The sequence below is a fragment of the Populus alba genome, chromosome 10 (assembly GCF_005239225.2).
Source record: "Populus alba chromosome 10, ASM523922v2, whole genome shotgun sequence".
In the NCBI taxonomy this organism is placed as follows: domain Eukaryota; kingdom Viridiplantae; phylum Streptophyta; class Magnoliopsida; order Malpighiales; family Salicaceae; genus Populus; species Populus alba.
In genome coordinates, this window is record NC_133293.1 from 8,472,686 (window position 1) to 8,485,002 (window position 12,317).

Below are 12,317 nucleotides of genomic sequence, written 5' to 3' on the forward strand. Positions count from 1 at the left end.
TTCACCAAATATATTTTTTATTTCTTTTATGCAGTGGTGGAGAGGGGGGCTGCCCTGGTTTCGAAAAATGTTTTTTCCCGCTCTTTTTTTTATCAATGTTTATAATTTTAGTAATATAATAATTAAAATTTTAATCTTTTTAAAATAATTTTTTTAATTTGATCCTTTTAATATTTTTTTCTTGCTCCGCCCCTGCTTTCATGTCTTCCTTTTTATTTCCTGCAACGCTAATCAAATACAAATTTACGTGTAAAATTGTATGTATACTACGGAAGGTAAAAGAAGAAAAACAAAAAAAGAACTATCTTCATACTTTACATGTCTCCAAGAATCCATTTTTTTTATTTTAACCTCTTGATCCGTAGTTTCCAATTATAGAAGAAAAAAATGCAAAGATTAGATTAATTTTTACAGAGAGGGAGCTCTGGCATTCAATACCCCTTGCACTTGCATCGTTCAAAAGCACTCGTCGCCATGAAAATGCTCTGTTTGAAGTCGATAAGATGCAGTTGTGGAGGAAAAGACATGCACACAGCAAGGAAACTTGATAGCTTGGTCCTGTTCTATCCCTGTAGACAGAGGAGACACGTCCTTCATACGCCTGCCTGTTCTTATCAGTGTATAGGGAATTACCTCCATTAGGGTGAACATCTTTGCGAAACGTATACATATAGGCATGAACTTGTAATGTTCATACTCCAGATTACTTTGAGCTTCTGCAATTTAAATTGAGACATTCAAAGTTACTCAGATTTCGACCGGTTCATTGATGGCAAGATGAAAACCAGAGGACTCCTTGGAGAAGACGCAGTGCTTTAACTATGATGGGAATCTAAAAGCACATATCTTGGAAAAGAAACAAGAAAATAGATATGGAAACAGTGAATTAGATGCTAAGCAGCAATCACTAGCCGTAGCCTGCAAAGTTTGATATACCCTCCTCCTCCTGTCATGAGTCATGGCAATGCTTTGGAAGTGATCGCCTGCGAAAAAGACCCCTTGCTGCCATGCCCGAAAAGGTTGGTGATAGATATTGCAGAATCTGCATTTTCTATCTGTAACAACACCAAATCGAATTTCTGTAAATTTTATGCAGCAACGGACATAATCAGTCCCACAATAAAAGGTGGGATTGCTGAAAGTACTGGAAAGTGACAGATACGGCGAACAACTTTAAGTTGTAAGATCATGATCAGGCGTGATGAGCTAAGTTGCATGCAATACGTGGTAGCTGCTGGTAGCAGATTAGAGAGTTTTAGAACATAGTTTTAGTTTCCAAAATAAATTCAGCAGAATTCTCACTCTCCCGAGAAGACCTCCTCTGGTTCTGTAGAATTTTGCGGAAATAAGATTAATTATGACGAGAAAGGAGTTTTTCATTTCCAGGTGAGGGAAAAGCTAGCAGAAAAGGCATTGGAGTCCACATGAGTTAGGCAGGTGGGAACACAGGCATGAGGCGTGCTGACATGTTCTCTAATTGCTGCAAAGGCAGTCGAGGAAAGTTGGGGGATCCTGTGCTATGCTTGAAAGAATTGACTCTTTTTTAAAAATATTTTTGAAAAAAATTAAGAATTTTTTTTTTTAAATTAATAAATTTTTTATATTTTCAAATTATTTTAATATGTTAATTTTCAAATATAATTTTTAAAAAATAAAAAAAAATATTATTAACATATTTTTTTTATGAAAAAACATTTTAAAAAGTAACTGCAATTATATTTTCAAAGCATATAAAAGAAGGTTGTGTAAAGTGTTAAATTAATTTAGATTAATATAAAAATAATTTTAAATTTTTATTAATTTGTTTATTTAAAATACTTTAATTAATTTAAATATAAAAATTACCTTAAATAAATAAAATAATATTAAATATATTATTTAATACAAATAAACCTAGTAGATAGACGATCTATTGATGGGTACTTATGCAGGTGGTCTGCCTTTTATACTCGCTTGGGAATCAAACGTACGGAAGTGGAGCATTCATAGCTTTGTTCTGCTTGACTTTACTGAACTCTAATTAAGCTGTCAGACTCCAACATGTGCTGGTCTTAACCCTTAAGCATCCTGTATCACTTTCAGATATTTTGCTCGTTTAAATCATTTAAAAGAAAAGGAATAAAGAAATTATATATATAATGATCAGGACAATGGGTCCCGCAGTGCTAGGTATTGACATGGATACTGATGCATCGGTATTTTTTTTGCCACTTTATAAAAAATGAATTATTAGCCTAGGTACATGTTTAGAAGGTCATAAGACGTAGTGATAATTCATTGATAAATAAATTGGGCTTGTGTTCATTCTCCATATTTCTTAGGCTGCATAGAATGTCAAATTCAAATAATATGAATTTAATTTAACATAATATTTTTTTTTAGATATAGCAATAAATTGAGCTCAAATAAATATAAATCTAGCAAGTTGCCAGATCTAGAATTCTTAGACTTGATTACTTGCAGAATCCAATAAGACGCGAATCTGGAAAGCTGCTAGACTCAATGTCCGAGCCCAAGTTAACAAGGGTTTGACAATGAACTTGAGCATACGTGTTCGGTCCTCACTCAATACCTTTTTGGGCTCAAATAGCATGCCCAAGCCTAAATGTAAGGCCCACACCAAGCACCTCTTTGACTCGGGTGTGGAGCTTGAGTCTAGGCGCAAGGCATGTGTTAAGAGGCTTATGGGCTTCAATGCCTTGTATGAGCCCTAACATCGATCTCATGCTCAACACCCCTTGTAGGTTAAGGCAATACGCTTGAGCCCAGGTACATTGCATATGCCTAATATATCTTAGACTTAATGTGCGTCATAACCCCATTTGGGTTTGACTTTATAACCACTTTTATCTTTTAAAACAATATATGTAAGAGATATTTGTCTCTCATTAATATTATATTAGAGATATATATCTCTTATTAATATATGTATATATAAGGGGTATTTATTTTTATTATGCTTTCAAGGCAAAATAACTCTTAAATCTCTCCACTCAAGCAACAAACCAATGTACATGAGATATAAATATCTCTTAAACTATGCGAGTAAAGGATCACAATTTTTATTCTTCAACAAAAAACACTTTTTTTAATTTGAAAGAACAAACACTTTTATTCTTAAGAATAAATACCAATTCCCTTATTTATAGTAGTCATTTGCTAAAACAATTCATTGACTTTATTATCTAAGAGATTTCAAATTCCACCAAAAAAGATTGTTTTTCCAGACTACATATTTTTTTACAACAAGCTACAATTTCATAGATAATAAATAAGAGACTACTTTTGTTAGAACATATAATTAACCCATAATTCTACCTCTAAAATACATATTCTTAAACATTTTAGATTTTAAAACATCATCAGATACAATAAAAATGTTTGTTAGAAAATGTAATTAACCCATAATTCACCCTCTAAAATACATATTCCCAATCATTGTTCGGGCAAACTAGCTAGTTGCAGTCTAATATCATACTGTAACAAGTTCATCTATACAACAGCATCAACAAGTTGAGCACTGTTTCCCTATAATAAAATGACAGCACACATGGGGGCAATAATTGTATGAACATGTCTTGTCTTTCATGTTTTTTTTTTAAAAAAAAAGGAAATTGATAAGCCAAAAAAGCTTGATGCCATGATTTGAAAGTTTTATCCAGGTAAAGAAATGGAGGTCTCTTTCCAGATTTTTAGAATCCATACTAATGGTTTCAAACTGTGACACATCCAATCCCGTTGAAGCGAACCTATCTATCTAAAAGTCGGAACCCACTAATGGTTTCAAACTGTGACAAAGCCTTGCTAGATAGTAATTTGGTTTCTGGAATTTGATTCCAGCTGCTTAATCTCAAGAACGGTTCATAATACGAACTCTCCGGCATCTTTTGACTGGTTTTTTTTCTTTTTTTCCTCGTATTGTGGTCGTAAAGCAGAAACGAGTATACAAAAATAGACGATCACCTCTCTTAAGTCTTGATCATCGCATTCAATTCATAATTCAAGTTGATAAATGTGTTTCAAGCGAATTTATCCTCCTGTTTGCGCAGAACAGAGCATCTCGAATAATTTCAAAGCATTTTGACCAGTACTGGGAGTTGCAGATAATTGACAATGAAACTGTTATCTGTCGGTTGATTCAACGGCAGATGAAAACTGTTGAGATATAAATTCACAAGTTGGGGTCTTTTTCTAGCCACGTCATTTTTACTTTCATTTCTTTTTTTGTTTCTTTTTTTTTGGCAAAATATAAAATATATATTAATAATTTAATATAAATGAAAAAAAAAATTAAGGGGGCAATTAACCTCTCATGCACCCGAATAGCTCCACCCCTGACAAGTACTCAAATCTATTTTCCACGTAAAAAAGGTGACTTTTTAAAATATATTTTTTTTAAAAAAAAAACTCATCAATGAAACATTCCATAAATTTTTATTTAGTCTACATTAATTACTTGATATTAAAAAAAACGAAAAGAAGGAAGTTAATTCCATGTTCATCTCCTCTCAAATTACTAATCACGGAAATCAGTGTTTTATTTTTTTTAAAAAAAAATTGTTCTATTTTAATTATTTTTAAACATTGAATTTACTTTTATAATTTTATTTTTTATTAGGTTATTTTAATATCATGACCTCTGTCACATGTTTGGTAAATTAAGCTGAGTTTATTTATTTTTATTTTTAAATTTAATCCTTTAATATTTATTTAGTGGGGATTTAGAATTGAAATTCATAATTTATGGTGGTTTATTTTTTATAGGTTTATCCTTATCTCATGATCCAGTTTGTGAGTTTGACGAATTAATCTAGATTAACTCGAGTAGGGTTTTTTCTTTATCTAGTTTTTTATTATTATTTTTTTAATTTTATTGTTTATATATTGATTGGGAATCAGACTTTATAATTTACTTTATTTTATAGGGTTTGAATGTTAAACTGAGTTGATATTTTTTTTACAATATATTTTTTTTATTTTCATCATTCAATATTAGATTAATTAAAAATTTAACTTCATAATTTATTTCATAATAAGATTATCATGAGTTTTATAATCTAAATTGCAGATTTAACAAGTTAAATTAGTTTGATCTAACATATTGTTTTTAAATATTATTAAAAAAAAATATTATCTTAAATTTTTTTTTAAACCGAAATATATTTTTATTTATTATTCAAGTTAAGTTATTTTTTAACGCCGTAAATCAACAAAATGTTTTCGTATTAGAAAACGTGTCAACACCGCTTGACATTTTTCTTTTATGTTTAAAAGAAAAATTATCAATTATCTAGTATGACTCCACGTACAGGAATCTCAGCTGAAAATGGAGAGGGAGGATCGATAAGACGCATACTCGGCTAGGTGACGAACTGGACATGAAAAGAAAAGATACGATAAGAAAAACTTGGTCAACCCAAATTAATCTTGACCGTATCAAGTTACGTACAATGAGTCCGACCCCTCCCAACCGAGTGGCACACAGCCACGTCACTAGAGCTGCCACGTTTCACCACCTCATAGGGTCCACTATTCACACCATTTTTTTTTATCGTATATTAACCTCGGGCATAGGCATCAGACAAAGACGACTCAATATTAAAAGACTTACTTTAGAATTTGACTCAGCCCTCCTTTTTTCTCCCACACCACACGGACAATAATAATAATTCAATAATAAAGTTTGACACAAAGACAAGGGTGAGTGTACGGACAAATCACAAAAACCTCCTATAAATTGCAGAATTGTGACAGTCGAACTTTTAGGACAGCCCACAACCTCCTTGTTCTTAGCTAATCGGAAAAGGAAAAAAAACTTTGAAAAATCCTCTCCTTGTTTCTCAACATAGAAGTACTATCACTTCACCTTCTCTATCTCTCCCCTTAATTACCTTTGTTAATTTTATCTTCTTCTTTTTTGGGTTTTAATGGAGTATTGGGTTACGTTAATTTTAGCCATACAACATTTGAAAATCACCATATATCATCATCATCATCATCATCATCATCATCTAAAAAGAGTTCTTCTTTAATTTAATGTTATCACTGGGTGCTATATATTTTGAGGGTGTTTGAAAGGAGTTAATTAAGGCTTGATTCTCAGGTTTGATTTTGAGGAATACGTAAAGCTTACCTCAATCAAGAACTACAGATACAAAGTTGGATCACATGGCTCGTCCATCGGAGCAGCTTCGTATTGTGAGTCTCCTTCTTTCTTTCTTTTCTTGTTCTGTTTACTGTTTAATGCATGCATGCATTGAACAGTACATGTTAGTTCAATTTGTGCGGACACCAGTTGCAGATCATTTCTTTTAGTTTTTGTGCAACGTTTTCGAGCACGGTTTCATGTTTTCTGGTTTCTCTTCGCGGCTGGTTAAATGTTTACAAGTACTTAACTAATTATGTTTTTAATCAAGTTGGATCTTTCATACAAGGCCTCATAATTTCTAGATAAAGATCAGAAGAGAGGTAGCTCCAAGATCTCGCTTTCAAAATGGAGTGAGACTTTGCAGCAAAGAAGTAGATGCAATTAGTCTTCTTACGAGAAAGAGATTACAGAAATAGCAGCTAGTTAGAGCTGCTAGCTCCTTTCGATTTCCATGACCATAATACTTGCTTCAATGGTACATATGCTTCCGGCCGCCGGCCACAGTTAATACGTACGTACGATGCAAACATGCGATCTAATTAACTAATAATTGCCACTGTCTTAAGGGGCACCATCAGCCAAAGTAGCAGATATCAAAATCGTTACTTTTCTGACCATAATATTTTCAACTAATTTGATCTTTAGAGAATATATATGAGTACGTACAAGGAATATCTAATCTATGATTCTTTTCTTGTCAGTAAGGATTGATGTAAGGTCCAAATTAATGGCAGAACCTCACACGGAAAGCATATTGGGTCTTCCTTTCCTAGCTAAATGCCTTTCAATTCCGAATGTTTGCCTGAACTGGGCTATTGCTAGATGACGAGAGTGAAAGGAACAAGCCATGGACACCCATCTTGCTAATGCTATGAAGTATTTTTGCTAATCTCGGGTGCCCTAGTTCCCGCATCTCACATGGTGGCACACAAACACATCTTTTTCAACTTTATAATAATCAGATATCTACTATATGATATTATTCTTTTATTCTTGATCAAATATGGAAACTAGATTGGTACTTGGTAGCCGCACTTGTACGAGCTAGACTAGGTGCTTTCCCTCGGCAACCCACCCTGCCCGGCCCCTGCTCCATTTTGGCCAAGGATACATATATAGAGTACGGACAGAGAATTGGAACCCCATGCCCGATGTCTAATTACCCCCACTACTTTGCAGGGAGAGTATCATTCGTTACCTTGTATTTCTAGCACACTTGACAAAGTGCATTATTATGGAGTGCTCCAATCCTATCCTTGATGATTAACATGCATAAATTCAGCTTGATTAGGGAATTTTAGCCTTTTTAAGTTGCATGTCTTTATCATAGATATCATGGCCTGAGGGAATAGATCACAATCACATTGACGCAAGATTAAGAATTAGATCCGAACCATGTTGCAAACGATGAAGAATCATTGGTGGCGTATGCCTAAAGGAAAGGTCAATCTGAATCGTAGTTGGAAAACATCAAACTTCAAGCTGGGTTTGCGTTTGTGTGCTGTAGATGTGATCAAATTGACTTGTATATGATGCTTAACATTGTTTCTTTACTATTTTACAGGACGATGTTTCCCAAGCCCAATCAGTGGCCAAAATTTTTGGAATTCCTGTGACCCTGAGTTCTTCCAAGAAACCCTGCAAAAAACTCAGAAGTCACTTTTTAGCTCATACTGCTGCTGCTATGAGAACTCTTCCTACACTAACAATCTTCCATCGCCAGCCAGAATATAGACAAGACCAATTTGCTGCCAAGATAACAATGGCAAATCATAAGTACACGCCCCTACAAAACACAACCGCTAGCACCACTACAACTAAAGCTGCCAATACTAACAACATAAATAACAACGACAATAGTAATATGCCCATAATATTTGACTCCCGAGGTGAGCTTGTCAGTGAACTCCCTGCTTCCATAGACTTTTCTCCATCTACTTTTTCTTTCCCTACATTTATCTCTACCCGAAATGACCATTTTGATTTCTCTTTTGTGCAACCCCAACTCGCATAACAGATTTTGTAAATATGCTGATGGTTCTCTCACAGTACACGTGCCGACCACCTGCTGCCCCAATCACGGGGCATCCATTACCATCAGTTTTTGAGGAAGATTGCTTGTCCTCGGTTCCTTGTTATGTACCTTTGAACCCATCATCGCCTACCTGTTCGTTTCTTGGTCCAGCCATGAGTACTTGCATGCTTGCTGGGACCATGAATGCCGCATTATCTGCTGACTGTTCTGGGATCTTCGATGGTGGTATTCTTACAAGTTCTGAATGGCAACCACTAGAATTGGATTCTCGGGGTGAAAATGGTGGGATTTACTGTCCTGATTCCCTTGGTCCAGCCATGAGTGCTTCCATGCTTGCTGGGACCATGAATGCCGCATTATCTGCTGACTGTTCTGGGATTTTCGATGGTGGTATTCTTACGGGTTCTGAATGGCAACCACTAGAATTGGATTATCGGGGTGAAAATGGTGGGATTCACTGTCCTGATTCCCTCCAGCATGTTTTTAACCCTGGTGATCTGAAGGTACTAGCAATTATTCATCGAATACATGCAGAATTATATTATTATCATTATTATTTGTCAAGTGGAAATTTGAAAAACCTTTACTATTCCATAGAAAGGAAATTCGAGAAGTAAGAATTTTTTATCATGATGAACCAAAAGAGTACTCCTGAATATTGAATTAGCTCCCTCCCAATCTTTCATAAACGGAGTTTCGAAGCCGAACACTAATAATTTTTCAACAGCTAAATTACCTGCTTGGATGGCTGTAGCATTTCTTAGGCACAAATAGCAGAGCATGTACACTTTAAATATGGTTCTTCTTGGAGGAACTCATGTTGTGTTCATTCTCCTTTCTCTTTATAATTTGTCTTTGGAAGGCACTTGGCAATAAAACTCCAAAATTGGTGGGTGGACCTGTGAGTTCTGCTCCTTTAACATCACAGATACCTGTGAGTTCTGCTCCTTTAACATCACAGATTTCAAGCTTGGAAGATTCAACTTTCAAGGTGGGCAAACTTTCTGTTGAGCAAAGGAAGGAGAAAATCCATAGGTACATGAAGAAAAGAAACGAGAGGAATTTCAGCAAGAAAATTAAGGTGCTCTCTTCTCCCAAAAACAGAACACTATATATGAGATATCATGTTCAAAAGTGATAGTAGATATCTCATATCACTCATGTGCATATCTGTCTGCAGGCAATGCCTTAGAGTATGAAACATGTGTTTCTTTTTTTATTATTTGTCACTGATGATTTGAGCAAATACGCAGTATGCCTGCCGCAAAACACTGGCAGACAACCGGCCTCGAGTCAGAGGAAGGTTTGCAAAGAATGATGATTTTGCTGAGATCCACAGGACTGTTTGTGGCCGTCATGAAGAAGAAGGAGTAAGATTCTTGATTTTATTTTATTTCATTTTCATCTCCAACGTAAAACATTTTGTTAGCATTCAACAAGTGTTTCCTTTTGGTAAACTGTCTGTGATTTTATTTTATTTCATTTTCATCTCTCTTTGCTTGCTTCCCTTTTTTTCCCCTGCAGCCAGCAATGAAAGAAGAAGATGTGACTGATTCTGATATTTTTGCTCACATCAGTGGTGTGAAGACCTTCAAATGCAACTACTCTATCCAGTCCTGGAGTTAAGTGCTAGCTCACCCCTCTCTACAATTTTGAAGGATCCTGTTTCAGCCAGGATGTTAATTAACTCTCCAGGTTAAATTTATAATAAAAGAAATCAAATGAATGGGTGTTCCATTTATATGATTTCAGTGAGGATTATGTAGACAGCTGAATAACAAGGTTGTTTCTGTAGAAATATCTATCCTTCCTTTTCTTTTTTTAACCACCATCTCCAAGATCCAGCAAATCTGTTGAATGCTGTGCATCTCATTGTGAGTAGTAGCTTGACAAGTTTGTCAATGAAGTTGTTTTTGTTTATTACACGTTCTTGCGTCCAAGAAATTTGGAGTGCTTATTGCAGTAAGCATGGCTTGCTCTCATCCTCTGCTATAACATGTGCATCTGTCAGAATCAATGGCTACCGGCTACATATTTTGCAGAGGCTAATTCTTTGTGTTCGATCCTCAAGTCAACTTGAATGTTAATCAAAACGACGTCCTGAAAGATTCACTCTCAGCGAGGAATGGTGGAAAACAAATTTTCTTGGTAGTTCATCCACAAATACTTCAGCCTCTGTAGATTAAAAAGTATTTGTATTTCGCTAGGCTCATTAACAATCTGTCCTGATTTGCAAGCCCAGTAGTTTTTGAGCTATGAGCCTTAGATTTTAACAAAAATGGTGACCAATCTTTGTTTTCCAGTCCCTCTCTTAATAATATTAATATATTTAGCCTAAATAATAAAAAAACTAACATTTTGACCCCTTTTCTTTCTATTTTCTGGTTCCGCCCCTGCTCACGGGGAATTGCAAAAGAAGAAGAAGAAGAAAACGTTCGGTCAAAGTGGCCTGAAACAATGTCAAAATTTTGTTGGTAAAGTTACCTAATATCCTCGTAGTCTATAGTCATTAATTTCTGCTATTAGTTATTTCGGTTTATTATCATAGTAGCTTTTATTTTCTAAAATGCCTTTTGGATTGTAAGAAAAATCAAATTAATATTTTTTAATGATTTTGATATTCTAATTTTAAAATAAAAAATAAAAAAATATATATATATTTTTAAGAAGTAATCTGAACCACGGTACCAAGTGAATTATTGGCCACCCAATACTGCTGATGATTTTTAAACGAAAGGCTCCTTTTACATTTAAACTTTCAGTGTGTTTTTTTTGGGTAGTTTTTATTATTGTGGTTTGAAAAAAATAAATTTTAAAAAAATTATGGTTAGTTGGATTTTAGATATGTGTTTGGTAAAAATTATAGTTGAAGTTTATGTATAACAAAAAATATATATAAAATGTTTGGTGAGTTGTGTTTAAGAATATAATTGTTGTTACTTTTTAAATTGTTTTTTACTCGGAAATGCATTAAAATAATAATATTATTTTTTAAAGTTATTTCTAATATCAGCGCATTTTAATGATTTGAAAACACTAAAAAATATAAATTTAAAATAAAAATAAAATAAAATCAATTTTTTTAAAAAACGCTTTTGAAACATAAAAACAAATAGGATTTAGAAATTTTTACGAAACTCAGTTAAAAAAACATGTAAAAATTGCATTTCAAACTTAATTTTTTAATAAATCTTGTAACATAAAACTCAATTTAATTTATTATCAAATATCTTACTATATTTGTTTTGCCGCAAAAACAAAAACTAAATGAAAAACAACCCCAACCTTCAAATTCAATTGTGAAAACATATCACTTGGTGTCTTGGTCCTACCATATGCTCAACAAAAATAATACCAAATAGTCAAATACAAATAACAGGAAAATAATGAACAGAACAACCATCTAGGTGATGGCCCAGTTGTAAGAGCTTGGGACCAAGAGGTTTGCTTTCTCTGTGGTCTCAGGTTCAAGTTTTGGAGTTGCTTATATGATGGCCACTGGAGGCTTACATGGTCGTTAACTTTAGAACCCGTGGGATTAGTCGAGATGCGCGCAAGCTGCCCGGACATCCATGATAAACTAAAAAAATAATAATGAACAGAATAGTTAGTTAAATGTCACTAGCTCCCTCCTAGCCATGCTGATGTTTTGATAAAAATTAAGGTCATAGTCACATGCACACATCTTCGACGAATAAGCATGGACGCGCGGATTCTCGACTAGACCTTTGACAAAAATGATCGAACCTACAAAAGGTTAGGTGCCCGGTGGCCATGGGAGTTTGGACTTTTTTATTTTTTTATCGGCAAAAACAACAAAAAGGGCTTTCGTTTTTCTAGAGGTAGTTGCCTAGACGGCTCCTAAAGTATGCCCATGGAGGACCGGTTTTTCCTCTGGATCGGAATTTTGAGCTGCGGTTTAGAAAAAAAATATAGAAAGTTCAACTAATCAAGGCTCTAATTCGAGGATTCGGTTGGTCCCACCAAATAAAAATTTGAAAATAAGAGCATTCAGATTGGTATATACATGGAGCTCAATTAAAGCAAATCAAACATTAAAAGAAGAATTAAAAAAAACAATTTAAAAAAAGAATAAAAATGTAAGTGCAATTAATACTTCAAACACACAACCAG

General features: G+C 34.2%; 1 protein-coding gene across 1 annotated transcript; it reads left to right on the forward strand.

Annotated features, from left to right (window-relative positions):
• The first annotated feature begins 7,555 nt into the window (after positions 1–7,555).
• Positions 7,556–10,145, forward strand: LOC118048896 (uncharacterized). The gene is made up of 6 exons (XM_073411758.1): positions 7,556–7,591; positions 7,713–8,037; positions 8,166–8,686; positions 9,046–9,264; positions 9,437–9,553; positions 9,708–10,145. Exons 1-6 carry the CDS (start codon positions 7,556–7,558, stop codon positions 9,807–9,809), a joined length of 1,320 nt encoding a protein of 439 aa, XP_073267859.1. The 3' UTR covers positions 9,810–10,145.
• Positions 10,146–12,317: the final 2,172 nt, after the last annotated feature.